The sequence below is a fragment of the Microtus pennsylvanicus genome, chromosome 14 (assembly GCF_037038515.1).
Source record: "Microtus pennsylvanicus isolate mMicPen1 chromosome 14, mMicPen1.hap1, whole genome shotgun sequence".
Taxonomy (NCBI): domain Eukaryota; kingdom Metazoa; phylum Chordata; class Mammalia; order Rodentia; family Cricetidae; genus Microtus; species Microtus pennsylvanicus.
In genome coordinates, this window is record NC_134592.1 from 34721146 (window position 1) to 34735419 (window position 14274).

The 14274-nt window shown below is 45.6% G+C and overlaps 1 protein-coding gene across 1 annotated transcript; it reads left to right on the top strand.

Moving 5' to 3' along the window:
* The first annotated feature begins 331 nt into the window (after positions 1 to 331).
* Slc10a1 (solute carrier family 10 member 1) lies at positions 332 to 13927 on the top strand. Its single transcript, XM_075948224.1, has 5 exons — positions 332 to 766; positions 7283 to 7493; positions 8822 to 9000; positions 10557 to 10753; positions 13358 to 13927. The coding sequence occupies exons 1-5, from the start codon at positions 411 to 413 to the stop codon at positions 13501 to 13503; spliced, it is 1089 nt and encodes a 362-aa protein (XP_075804339.1). The 5' UTR covers positions 332 to 410; the 3' UTR covers positions 13504 to 13927.
* Positions 13928 to 14274: the final 347 nt, after the last annotated feature.

The window sequence follows — 14274 nt, forward strand, 5'->3', positions numbered from 1 at the left end:
AGGCATCAGGGACTGGGCTGAAAGCGGGAGCTAAAAAGAAGAGGAAAAAGTAGACCTGGTTTGTTGTAGGTCCTTGGGTGGGTCTCAGAGACGCTAGAGAAGCTTGCTCAATTGGGGGCAGAGGAATGAACCAGCGCTGTGCTGGGTGTGAGTGGCACCCAGCAGGCACAGAGGTCGGGAAACTTGAGCAAGGTAGGGAATCCGGGGAGATAAGGCTGTGACTCTCCTCCCCGTGGAGTGGAGCCACAACCTGAGCCCTGGCTCTGCTGGTTGCGTCATCTTTTATTTGCCCACAGCTACGTTTTGTCCAGAAACTCTGTCCTGAAAGGGAACTAAAGAAAACATCCAGCAAGCACTGGGCAAGGAAGGCCAGCAGCGGAGAACAAGGGTGGTCTTCGCCGTGCCAGAGGATGGAGGTGCACAATGTATCGGTCCCCTTCAATTTCTCTCTGCCGCCTGGCTTTGGCCACCGCGCCACAGACATGGCACTGAGCATCATCCTGGTGTTCATGCTGCTATTCATCATGTTCTCCTTGGGCTGCACCATGGAGTTGAGCAAGATCAAGGCTCACTTCTTAAAGCCCAAAGGGGTGATCATTGCCATGTTGTCACAATATGGCATCATGCCCCTCACTGCCTTTGTCCTGGGCAAGGTCTTCCGTCTAAACCCAATCGAGGCATTGGCCATCCTCATCTGTGGCTGCTCTCCTGGAGGGAACCTGTCCAACCTCTTCACCCTGGCCATGAAGGGGGACATGAACCTCAGGTAGGACTGAGGGTTAGGAGGGAGTGGGGTGGGATGGGGTGAGGCAGAGACATCATCATCTGGGGGAAGTCTGGGCTGGGGACCAGGAAAGGGGGAAGTTGAAAGTAGGAGTTGGATTAAGGTTGGCACTGATAGTCAAAGGCTTATGCTAAGTCAGGACAGGCTCTGGAGTCTCTTTAAGTACCAAGTGAAAGATGTCAAGCTGGTCAAGAGGCATCTTAGACACCCCGGAACTCACAGAAGTGTCTCAAGGATTGTTGTAAAGGAGCACAGATTTCAACCAGGGTCCCCGAGAACTGAAGTCACCTAACTGTGGCATGGTATTGGCTCTGAAGCTGAAAAACTAGAAGGGGCAATATGGGTTCTGAACATTCCAGGGAGACCAGGGTGACTTGGACCAAATGAGCATCCCAAATTCCTGCAGAGAAGAGACTCCAAAGGTTCTCTTCAAGTATATGGGCATCCAAGGTATGCTGAGACCCATCAGTCAGTTGACAGATGTAGGGAGAGAGCCCTCTGAAGACACCTCAGGTAGAGTTGAGGTCCCAGCACTTGCCCAGGTTAGTCTAACAATCAGAGAGCAAGCCAACAGCAGCCTGAGCTCAAAACATCCTGATCAGAAACCAGCAAGGTCCCTCTCCTGAACAGCCTGACTCCTCGGGCTTGGTGGGGTTATCTGTCCTTCACACAGGTGTGACTCTTGCCTACCAGAGGAGGCCCTCTTGACTGCTTGGTTCATCCATGCCATAGCTGAACTCACTAACAGAAGCAAAGCCTCAGACTTAAGCCAGTCTCCTCTAGGTCTGTCCTGAATGGAGATGTTCAGTGTCAGGTGAAGCCGGGAACCTAGAGCTATCTATCAACTTGGGTCCATGTGCATCCCGCCTGTGGCTGAACTTTACAAAGAAACCCAACCAAGAAGCCTCTCCCACTGCGGCGAGGCAACACTAGTGTAACTACGGGGAGGGGCAAGGTTTGTCGTATCTTATGTGTCCCAAGAACCCCAGGTTAAGACTCAGCTCCGAGGCAGAAGGAATTTGAGTCACACTAGTTAGAGAAGGGACTCTGAGGGAACCTGTTGTCTGTGGAAGCCGCAGAACACGAATGGGGTTGGGGACCATATGAAGGACAAAGGGCGAGCTTTAAAGCGTAATCAAGTGCCCCATTCTCCCCACCTGGTGACTGCTAAGGAGACCTCTCCAGTATCAGCTGCTCTGTAAGGTGGAAGGCCTCCCATTACCCCCAGCTTGTGGTGAGATCAAGAACAGAGCCCCTGTGTGCTGCTGCTTGCCCAGCCTCTGGTTCCAAGTTCCAGACTCTGCCACAGGTGTTGCTGTGGCCACCTTCTGTCAAAGTCCCTTCCTCCCAAGCAAACTGACCTACTTATACACATTAACCATGCCTTGAATCCCACTGGCTGAGTGGGAATTATTCTCCTGCCCTGCCAGACTTTGAATCCCAGTTGTCCTGAAAAGTTGCGACATGCGCTATAGCAATGACAGTGGGTACTAAATATTCTTTTCAACACAGTCAATTTTAAACTTGTTTTATGCATGTGGGGGTTTGCCTGCGTGTATGGCTCTCTGCACTGCCTGTGTGCCTAGTGCCCAAAGAGGCCAGAAGAGGGCGCTGAATTCTCCTGGAACGGGAGTTACAGATGGTTATGGGATGCAGTGTGGGTGCCAGGAATCAAACCCAGATCCTCTGGAAGAGCAGCTAGTGCTCTTAACCACTGAGCCCTCTCCAGCGCCCCTCCCCCAAAAGTACTATTTTATTCTTTTTTGTTGTTGTTTGTTTGCTTTCTTGCTTATGTTTTTTCGAGACAGGGTTTCTCTGTAGCTTTGGTGCCTGTCCTGGAACTATCTCTTGTAGACCAACCAGGCTGGCCTTGAACTCACAGAGATCCGCCTGCCTCTGCCCCCCAAGCGCTGGAATTAAAGGCGTGCGCCACCACCACCCAGCCTATCTTATTCTCTTAATACCCTGTTGTCCACAGTATACTCCTGCACTGATCCTTGTTTCGGTGGCTGGCGCAGACAGGTGCATACAGCAGGGAGTACCATAACTGACCACATTGACAGATGAGGAAACAGTCATAGGGCATAACACCTTTGGCCGGGGGCTGGCTGGCTGGCTGGCTGCTTTGCGAGCTAGCCTGTTCACTGCAGAGTGAATAGAGGCTGCCTGCCAGGCTCAAAGGCCCTGGTCCCACTGATCAGTCATGCGTATTGTACAGGAGGGGAATCCATAGTCACAGTTTTCTGCTTTTCTTTTTAAAAGATATTTATTTCTATTTTATATGAGTGTTTTTTCTGTGTGTATGTAAGGGCACTGTGTACATGTCCTAGTGTCCATAGAGGCCAGCAGACTGCACTGAATCCCCTGAAACTGAAGCCATAGATGGTTGTGAGTCACTGTGTGGGTGCTAAGAGTTGAACCCTGGGCTGAACCATCTCTGCAGCCCTAAGTTTTCTGCTTCTCAAAAGAAAATTGAACCTCCAACTTTAGGTAAAATCTCCAAAACTTCAAACATCAAAAAGTCATACGAATGTACCTAAAAGGCTGTGCAAACCAAGCAGTGTCTAAGGGTCAGATGTGGCTCCAAGGTCTACTTTGAAGCCTCTCTTTAAGCTCACTAAGTCCCACTTAAGAGTTAGAAGTAAATGGTGAGACTCCTAGTACTCCCGTTTTACCCACTAGGAATCAGAAGTCAGGAAACCTGCCAACGGTCTCTTAAGAGCTGAGCAAAAGTTGTGTCCAGAGCAGGCTAGAGCCCTCTCTCCCAGTTATTCTGTCTTCCAAATGGATTAAGTCTGAGGGGGGACACCAGACAGCCAGACAGGGTAGTTCCTTCCTCAAAGACACAGGAAGAGAAAAACACCTATAAGAAGTGAGCTTGTTTGGAACAACCCTGACTACTCTTGCCATCCTCAAACTCCCCTGCTCCCTGTAACCTGCTGGTCCCCAAAGAGCCCAGAGCCAGTGCCTCGGGGAGACAAAAGGCCTGGATATCACTCCATGATTCCAACAAGTTCCCCACTATGACTTGGGAAGCCACTGGAATTCCTATACCTTTCCCACCTCACCATAGAGACTGGATGGTCACTTCACAGTGGCCTCAGCTTGTACCTCTCATCTTTCTAATCAAGTTTAGAGATTAAAAAACAACAACAAAAAAGCAGGGCCTATGCAACGTGATTATTCTTAAGCAAGAAGGGGCTGGGTACAGCGGTGCATACCCAGCTACCCGGGTGACTGAGGTAGGTGAAAGCTTAAGTCCATCTCAAAATAAAAGAACTTGGAAGTAAGCCTGGTATGGTGGCACCGGCCTGTAACGCCAGTAACGCCAGCACGAAGGCAAAGACAGAAGGCATCAGGAGTTCAAGGTCACCCTCCACTACACAGGGAGTTGTAGGTTACATAAGACCCTGTCTGAAAAAGCAAAAACAAAGATCATATATAGGAAGAATGAAAACATAAACATGCTATCCCACTGTAACCAGAAACAAGGTCCCCAGTGTTGCAACGGTCCCAATCTTAGGAGCTAGAATCTGGAGGTCACCTCCCATCCGGGTCCTTTAGGGTAAACTGAGGATAGCAAGTCACAGGTGCCGGTAGGTTGGGGATGTGATACCTCTGACAGCCCCCAGTATCTATGATTGTGGAGGAAAATGCCCGAGGTTCTGGAAACATGGCTCTACACATCTAAGGGGACATACGCACACAAAGTCCCAGAACACAGTCTAGAACTCCTGACACAAAGCCAAAGTAAGCATTTCTCTGGACAGGAGGACAAGCACATGACTTGTAAGTTAGTCTTCTACCAAGAGACCAACAGCTTGCAGAGAAGCACCCATACACTTCTCAATCTCATTCCCTCCAGCACACCTCAGAGGGAATACCTCTGAATTGGCTCCAGCAACTCCAAGGACATTTTTTAAAACATCTATTTATTATGTATACATTGTTTTATGTCTACAGGCCAGAAGAGGGTACCATATCTCATTACAGATGGTTGTGAGCCATCATGTGATTGCTGGGAATAGAACTCAGGACCTCTGGAAGAATAGCCAGTGCTCATAACCTCTGAGCCATCTCTCCAGCAACCCCCCACCCCCACCAAGGGCATTTTTAAACTTTTGTTTTAGGTTGCTGTTTGTGACAGAATCTAGCATAGCCCAGGCTAGTTTGGAACTCACTGTGTAGTCAAACATGACCTTGAACTTCTGATTTCCAACCCTCTGCTGACTGCTGAGATTACCAGACGCCATCATTCCTGGCTCTTTGTTTAAGTTTAAATGTACGTGTGTGCCGTGGGTATGCATGTACCTGCTGAGGCCAGAAGAGGTTGTCAGAACTCCTGGAGCTACAGGGGGCTAAGCCACCCAGTGTGGTACTGGGAAATGAACCTGGGTTCTCTGAAAGAACAGCTAGCACTCTTAAGTGCTAAACCATTTTTCCAGGCCTTAGTTCTCTCCCTTTATATTTTTTTTAAGGTTTATGTTATTTTATGTACAAGAGTGCTTTGTACTTCAAACACACCAGAAGAGGGCATCAGACCCCATTATAGTGGTTGCTGGGAATTGAACTCATCACCTCTGGAAGAGCAATTAGTGTTCTTAACCCCTGACCATCTCTCCCCACCCCTCAGTTCTCTTTAAAAACTATCACTATACATACAAGGTATTTTCAAACTATTACAGATAATCTACTGAATTTGCATGTTTTCAATTTGGTATCATATAGTTGGATCATATATTTGGCAATTTGCTCTGAGAGCCAGTGCCTTAGCTTCCTGACCAAAAGCAACATGGAGAGAAAGGGGTTTATTTTACCTTACAGCTAGTTCATCATCCAGGGAAGTCAGGGCAGGAATTCAAGACAGGAGCTGATGCACAGCCCACAGAGCAGAGCCGTTCACTGGCTTGCTCCTCATGGATTCCTCAGCCTGCTTTCTGACAGCACCCAGCACCACCAGCCCACAGGGGGCACCACACAGTGAGCTGGGCCCTTCCCCCATCCTCAATCAAGACAAATGTCCTACAGGCTTATCAACGAGCCAATTAATTCTATGGAGGCATTTTCTCCAATCAAGATTCCTTCTTCCCAGATGACACTACTTTGTGTCAAGTTGACGCAAAAACTAGCCAGCAGTTAGGCTTGTCAATAGAATACCTACTGTGTGTATTTGAACTGTCGCGTGGTTTGCTGCGCTTACCTTTTGGGACACATTCCTGACTCCACGGCCTGCTTCTATAGACAGCCCTGTTGCATGGGTCTCTTTTTCCCAGGTCAAAGTATGGATAGGAAAAGCAGGAATTGGAAATCATGGGATTCCCGTCAGCAAGGAAGCTCCCAGTTGTTCGACTTCACACTTCAACATAGGAATTGTTTTCCGCATCTTTTTATTTGGAATTGTCGGGCTTTGTCATTTTTTCCAACCGGTCAGTTGTAGCAAACCACATTTCCAATGGATGTCATGCGAGGCCTAGCACCTTTTCCAGGTTAACTAGTCACTTGGGTGTCCTCATCTGGAAATGGGATGGGCTGTGCTTCTACAGGGTTATTCTCAAAGAACTTTACTGATTTGCAAAGTGATTTGAATGTTATCTCCTCACAGCGTGGGACTTCCACGTATATGCTGAACTCTATACTGCTTTGTCTTGACTAGTCAGAGGTTTAATAAATATGTCCTATGTTTTCTTTTTTAAAAAATTACCTTTACACAACTACTAGGTGGTTAAAAAAAAAGAAGAAAATTACCTTTCAGCCGGGCAATAGCACACAGCTTTAATCCCAGCACTTGGGAGGCTGAGGCAGGCGGATCTCTGAGTTCGAGGCCAATCTGGTCTACAAGAGCTAGTTCCAGGACAGGCTCCAAAGCTACAGTGAAACCATGTCTCGAAAAAAAACAAAACAACAACAAAAACAGCCTTTCACATGGAATTGTTTTGTTGTTTTATAACAGCTCTTGCTGTCCTGGAACTTGCTAATCTTACATTTCCATGTGAATATTTTTAGAACCATTCATTTTTTTTCTCCCAATACTATTTAGTACCACCTCTTATTAGTCAAACATGGTTGGGCTTTTATCCAAACTCTATCGTATTGGTCAATCAATGTGGCTGTCTTTTCTATCAGTCCATTTTCTTAAGCAAAGACCATAGAGGGATGCTGTTTCCTAAGTTATTCCTCATGCCTTGCTCAAGACCACCTGCCCAGGGATGACATGCACAATGAGATGGGCCCCCCAACATCAATCACCAATCAAAAAAAAAAAGTAGTTTTATTTAAATTGAAATGGCATCTTCTTCAATAAAGCACAAGGGGTCTGCTTTCTATTCTAACAGTTACTATGTGCAATTTAAGTCAAAACTCTTTTGGGGAAAAAAAAGGCTCCATGTTTGCTGGCAAAGAAAATGGGATAAGGTATGCAGCCCAACAGTGTCTGGCATACAGAAGGTACTCAAACATCTAATTGGTTTTTCTTTGTTCTCCCTGTTATCTTCCACTCAGCATTGTGATGACCACCTGCTCCTCCTTCACTGCCTTGGGCATGATGCCTCTTCTCTTGTACATCTACACCAAAGGGATCTATGACGGGGATCTTAAGGACAAGGTGCCCTACAAAGGCATTATGATATCGCTGGTCATGGTTCTCATTCCTTGTAGCATAGGAATCTTCCTCAAAACCAAAAAGCCACAATATGTTCCCTACATCATCAAGGTAAGAAAACTCAGGGCCCTACTTAATTAAATAAAGCATTGTGACTGAGCCATTACCACCACAGGCTACTTAGGAGAGCTCTTTCTTCTTTGACTCGCTCACTAGGTGCTCTGATTGGATGCTGGGTCACTTGGCAACAGCAGTTCATCACAGCATCAACTCATGTCAGATGGGCACTCACATCCCAAGATGAGCAGAGAGGCCCACAGTACTTCCTAGTGGCGTCACCCCAGGGATCTGCCTTTAATCAAAAGACATGTGGGAGGTGGGTGAAGATCACACACATCAGGTTTTCCTTATACAAGTAAAATAAAGTCTATTCTATAGTACCTCATGGGATTATAATAGGAACAAATACTTTTGAAGCATCAAGAGAAAGTGAACACAGTATACATTAATTATAGTATAATTAAATTTATAATCCCTCTTTGATGCCACTGAGGGCTTGCTGTCTTTAGTTTGTCATATTTGAAGGTAAAGTAACATGCAAAATAAGAGTCCAACAACAGCAAGCAAACAAGCCTGGTGGTCTTTTAAGACTGCTGAAGGCCTGAATGGGGATTGAGCCAGACACACAGCCTAGGATTTACAAAAGCCTGGAGAGAGGCCAACTAGAGAACAGAAGTTAACAGGGCAAACTTGGCTAACTTTAGCTACGAGACTAAGAGGAAACAAACACTTCCAGCATTTCACAGAAACACTGCACAGACAGGGCACCCATCATTGCTTGCCCTTAGAAGAATGAGAAACTGGTCAAGTTACCCATACCCTCCAACCTTCTCAGCCTCCTGTACACAACAACAGTTCTAGATGGCCAGCTAGGAGCACAAGGCCAAGACCCTGTCTCCAAAGAACAAGTAAACGCCACACACAGGAATAGACACTAGAGTCAAGCTGAGCATATAGTTGATAACCCCCCCCCACACACACACACAAACACACAAAGAGTACAACCCATAAGTTGAGAACTGTTACCCTAAACAATGAAGTCCCTCCCTATAATGTAGCCTGAGGAAAAGCTCCAAAGTGTTTTTAGGGGGTCTTATGCGAATGTTTACAGACTGAAAATGTCATTTATAAATAGCAGCTTCATAGGACCAGGAAATCTCATCCCTCCACAGAAGATCATTGAAAATTTCCCAGCAGTCTGGCTATGCTTGGCTGATGTTTACTCATAAAAACACTAGCAAAATGTTTACATTTACATAAGAAACCAAAAAAAAAAGATGGGAGGTAAAGATTATCTTTCCTGTTATAATAAAAATGACCTCTGGTACCAACTCCCGTCTCCCATCCTTCTAAAAGTTTTTTCTTGTCCCCATATCCAGGGAGGGCTGATCATCACTTTCTGCCTCAGTGTGGCTGTCACAGTCCTGTCTGTCATCAATGTGGGCAACAGCATTGTGTTCGCCATGACACCACCACTGCTGGCCACCTCTTCCCTGATGCCTTTCGCTGGCTTCCTTCTGGGCTACATCCTCTCTGCCCTCTTCCAGCTCAATCCACGGTAGGTTCCTGAAGCTCCATTTTCCTCAGGGCCTTTAAGGGCTAAGCATATCCTGGCAAATGGTCAAAGGCGCCAACTGAGATACTGGGGGTGGGGGTGGGGGTTGAACAGCAAAGCCTGCTCTCTCACTGTCGAGATAGTGCTTCCTGGAGCTGCCTCGCAACTGATGGCACTGGGGTAGCTTCAATGCCGCTGCTAATATTCCTCCCTGCCCACTCTTCTTGCTCTTCTGACAAGAAAGAATACAGGATGGAAGTTATATGCTAAGTGGTACTCCAAAACTCAGGTCTTTACAGTGCAACCCAACTCACAAATACAGTCGTCAACCTGAGGGTCTATGGGAACACCAGAGGCCCGTTACCCTAAATAAACTTTTGTTGAGTTTAAAACACAGTGGTTCTTAACCTTCCTAATAATGCTGCGACCCTTTAACACACCACCTCATGTGGTGACGACCAATCATAACATTACCTCATTGCTACTTCATAAGTCTGTTTTCCAATGGTGTTGTGTTAGGTGACCTCTGTGAAAGAGTCATTTCAACCCCCAACCCCCAAGTTAAGAACCACCGCCTTACAATTTTCCCCACTTTTTTTTTTTTTTTTTGGTTTTTCGAGACAAGTTTCTCTGTGGTTTTGGAGCCTGTCCTGGAACTAGCTCTTGTAGACCAGGCTGGCCTCAAACTCAGAGATCCACCTGCCTCTGCCTCCTGAGTGCTGGGATTAAAGGTGTGCGCCACCACCACCCAGCGAGGAACTTGTTTCTAAACATACACAAAACCCACTATTACAAACTTGTTGATAAAGACCAAATTACTGTGCATATTCCACACAAGGCAAAAAGGCGGCCTCCCTATGACCACAGTGCTGCAGTATTACTAGTTCTGGGAGATCCAGATCAAAGGTCATCTCAGTCCTCTCAAAATGCACTAAAGCTAGTAAATTAACACACTTGGAATATGTATTCAGCCGGGCGGTGGTGGCGCACGCCTTTAATCCCAGCACTTGGGAGGCAGAGGCAGGCGGATCTCTATGAGTTCGAGACCAGCCTGGTCTACAAGAGCTAGTTCCAGGACAGGCTCCAAAACCACAGAGAAACCCTGTCTCGAAAAAACAGAAAACAAAACAACAACAATATGTATTCATTAAATTTAAACATCCACAAAATGAAAGGCAAAATTAGGAAAGAAAAACTTTCAAAGATACACAGTGGGGCTGACATTTGCTTTTAATGACAAGTTCTGGAGCTAGAGCTATGTAACAATCTCCTGCTGTCTATAGGCAAAAGTGCAACTGTCATCATGTAAGACTAACATAACAAACTAATGAGTGATACTGGCTCCCAGGTTCAATTATCTGCCAGTCCCTTTCAAGTTTTAACTTAGTTCTATAAAGGAGGACCAAACAAAATTTCCACGCAATTCAACATCAACAAACCGCCTGTTGGAGGAAACACCTTCCTATGCTGGGTGCTTAGGTCTAATGGCTCACAAACAGGAAGGGCAGGCACAGCAGCAGCCAAATGCCTCCTGTTAAGTAATTTTCCCTCCCTCACAGCTGCAGCCGCACCATCAGCATGGAAACAGGATTCCAAAACGTTCAACTCTGTTCTACCATCCTCAACGTGACCTTTCCCCCTGAAGTCATTGGACCACTTTTCTTCTTTCCTCTTCTGTATATGATTTTCCAACTTGCAGAAGGAATTCTCTTGATTATTGTCTTTCGGTGCTATGAGAAATTCAAGCCTCCCGAGGGTGAGTACTGCCACATTGGACCTGAGCTACCAGGGTTCAGCAGGAAACCAGGATAGCACCGAGTATGCAAGACTTTAAAAGGGTCATTTCCACCAATAGTACTCAGTAGTTGAGAAAAATCACCATGTAGAATATTCCTCAAAGGATTAAGACAGTATGAGGCTGCTATGTCTAAGCAAGAGCACCTTCACTATGAGACCATTCCCCACTGTAATAGGAAAAACTACTTTGGACCTACGCTATTTCTAGGGTTTTTGTTTGGGAAGCGTCAGCAATCTTACAGTATTCAGTTTTCTGTAACGAGGTCAGAACCCTACCACCCCCATAGGGAAAACACAGGATAGCCCTAATACAACAGAATCCAGAGATTCAGCCGGGCGGTGGTGGCACACGCCTTTAATCCCAGCACTTGGGAGGCAGAGGCAGACGGATCTCTGCGAGTTCGAGGCCAGCCTGGTCTACAAGAGCTAGTTCCAGGACAGGAACCAAAAAAGCTACGGAGAAACCCTGTCTCGAAAATTAAAAAAAAAAAAAAGAATCCAGAGATTCCATTCTGGTTACACAGTAATTTAATATTAAAATAAAGCTTCTTAAATACATAACTGGTATGGTTTGTACATATTACTAGAGTAGAGCTTTTTTGGTTTTTTTTTTTTTAACCAGTTTCTCTGTGTAGCCCTGACTGTCCTGAACTTGCTCTGTAGAGTAGGCTTGCTGGCCTCAAACTCAAGAGATCCACCTGCCTCTCGCATTCTGGGACTAAAGGTGTGTTCGTTCCATTGCCAAGTGGCTTAGAGAACATTCAAAATGTAAGCCTAGATAGATTAGAATCCCTCCCCTTAAAGTGCTTCTGAGTGGTTGGAGGCAGCTGGATAGTCAAGAGCACTTTCAACAATTTAAGAACACATGGCTGCTCTTCCACAGGATCCACAAGGCAGCTCACAATCCAGTCCTAGGAGATGCCCTCTTCTGGCCTACATTGATAATGAATGCGGTGCAGAGACATGCATCGAAATAGCCATATACATATAAACAAATCGGCCTTTTGAAAGTACTTGTTTACATGTTTACACGCACAAAGACCCATGTAGTCAGATAGCTTAGCAGTGATCACCTTTACCTGCTGAGAGTCCTTGCCATCCGAATCCTCTAACCATTGTTTTTGTGGTACTGAGCACTGGAGTAGTTCATATGTACAAAAGCAAAGACCCTTGACCTTGTTTTCTGTAGCTCAGGTTAGCCTCAAACTGGAGATTCATCAAATGAAACATTATGTACCATGTCCAGACTTGTCATCAGTAGTGGAAATCAAACTCAGGACTTGGCATGCTAGGAAAGCATTCCCAAGTCACACCCCCAGACCCCTCATCAATCTTTTAAGCAAAAAGCTCAACATACTTTGTAACATGTATTTCCTAACATTTTGCCTAATCACCCAATTTCTTCTGCATCGTATTGCCAGTAAAACCAAGGCTGAGATTCTTCCTAGAACCCAGAAGCTGTGGTTTGTACCTCAACACATACAGAAAACTCTGCCTGGTGGAAGTCCCATTACAAACACCAACGTTCCCTTGGCAATTAAGATGTAATCCTGGTTATCAAGAAGCCAAAAAGGAAAGCCAAGAGTACACTACAGGACACTAAAACCTTGCCTTAGCTCTAAACCAGCTGGGGGAAGAAAAAGCCTAAGTCTGAGTCTCATCTAAACAACTCAAGTCATTCACTACCTAGTAGTTACCCTTTCAATATGCAGTATAATAAATGGCACCTCTAGAGCCAACAGATTCCAGAGACGGTTCCAGAAGACCTGTAATAGCCTTCAGTGTGACACTCTATAGATTTGCAATTAAGACCTTACTTTAAAAGGCCAATTTTGAAAATCCCAGTACCAAAACTGTGCTAACAGTTGACCCACCACTTCTAAAGTGTGAGAGCAGGGAGGATAGACCCTGCCTTGTCTGACTTCTAAGTTCCTCACCACTCTGCATAGAAGGGAAGAAAAAAGATTGAGGAAGGTAGAGGTTGGCAGCCTGAAACGTCAAGATTCCCCTAAACTTCTTCCTGCCTTCCCTTCCTTCAGAACTGAAGTCATTATCATTTACCCACCTTTCCTCTACGACTTTGCTTTATGAGTGGCTCGAGTGAAAGCATCTGAGGTGCTAACACACCAGGGATGGGATGGGAGAAGAGCATACCCTCTCAAGTTCCTTTATTTGTAGCTGAGTAAGTTTTGTGTTTGCCTTAGTTACTTTTCTATTACTACGATACTGGACACCAGGCAAAGGCAACTTATAGAAGCGTTTACAGGAGGTCAGTTTCAAAGAGTTCACAATCATCATGGCAGGCAGCATGGCAGCAGGCACTGCACTGGAGCAGAAACTGACACCTTACATCTTGAACCACAAACAGGCAGAGAAAGGCTAACCAGGAATGGTGCTGCATTAAGGCTTTTGAAATCTCAACAGCCCACCCCCACTGACACACCCAACAAGGCCACCCAGTCTAATCTTTCCTCCAATGGAAACCAAGCATCAACTACAGGCCTATAGCAGCCATTCTTATAAACCTTCACATTATTACTCAGTCTCCATCTTACCTTCACAGATGAAACCAAGGTGACCTACAAGGCTGCTGCCACTCAAGATACTATTCCAGAAGCTCCAGAAAAAGGTACCCACAATGGGAATGTTCCTTCTACACAACCTAGCCCTTCCCCCAATGGCCTGGATTCTGGTCAGGTGGCAATTTAAAATGCCTTGTAGAAGATCAGATGCAGCAACAAAAGGACCACCAGGCTTGCCCGAATGTTTGTATAGCACTTCCAGGAAATTTGTCAGCACAATCATGAAGCCATAACAATGGGAAACCTACCCAGGAACCCTTACCCATTCAACATGGAATCTGCTATTTGTCCAAAAAATAAACAAGAACTGGGCAAAGTGGTTCATGTTTATAATCCCAATGCTCAGTAACTGAAATGTCGACCTTAAAGTATGAAGAAAGACCGTCAAGCCAAACATACTCTTCAGTAGCTATGAATGCTTATGAAGAAGGCACTCACCTGCCCTCTACAGCAGTATCTGACTTATACTGGTTTCACTATTTACTTTCCCGTTGGTGGGTATGTTGTTCAAGAGGAAATAAACTATAACACAAGGGTTCTAACTTAAAAAATTTCTGTTATTTTTCTGTGGCACATGACTTGCGTTCAAGTTCAAGAAAAGTGTTTTGGCAGTGGTGGCACACATCTTTAGTCCCAGCACCCAGAAGTTCCAGGCCAGCCTGGTCTACAAAGTGTTACAACACCAGGACAGCCAGAGCTGTTACTTACTGAGAAACCCTTTCTCAAAAAAAAAAAAAAAAACAAAACTAAACACATAAAAAGCAAGACAAAACTGCCACCCACCACCACATGAAAGGGCTTCAAATATCAGAAGCAAGATAAATTCCTAAGAAGCCAAGAAACAAGCCAGCACAATGACTTCATAACTACTCTATCAGCTTGCCTGTCAGTGGCATCA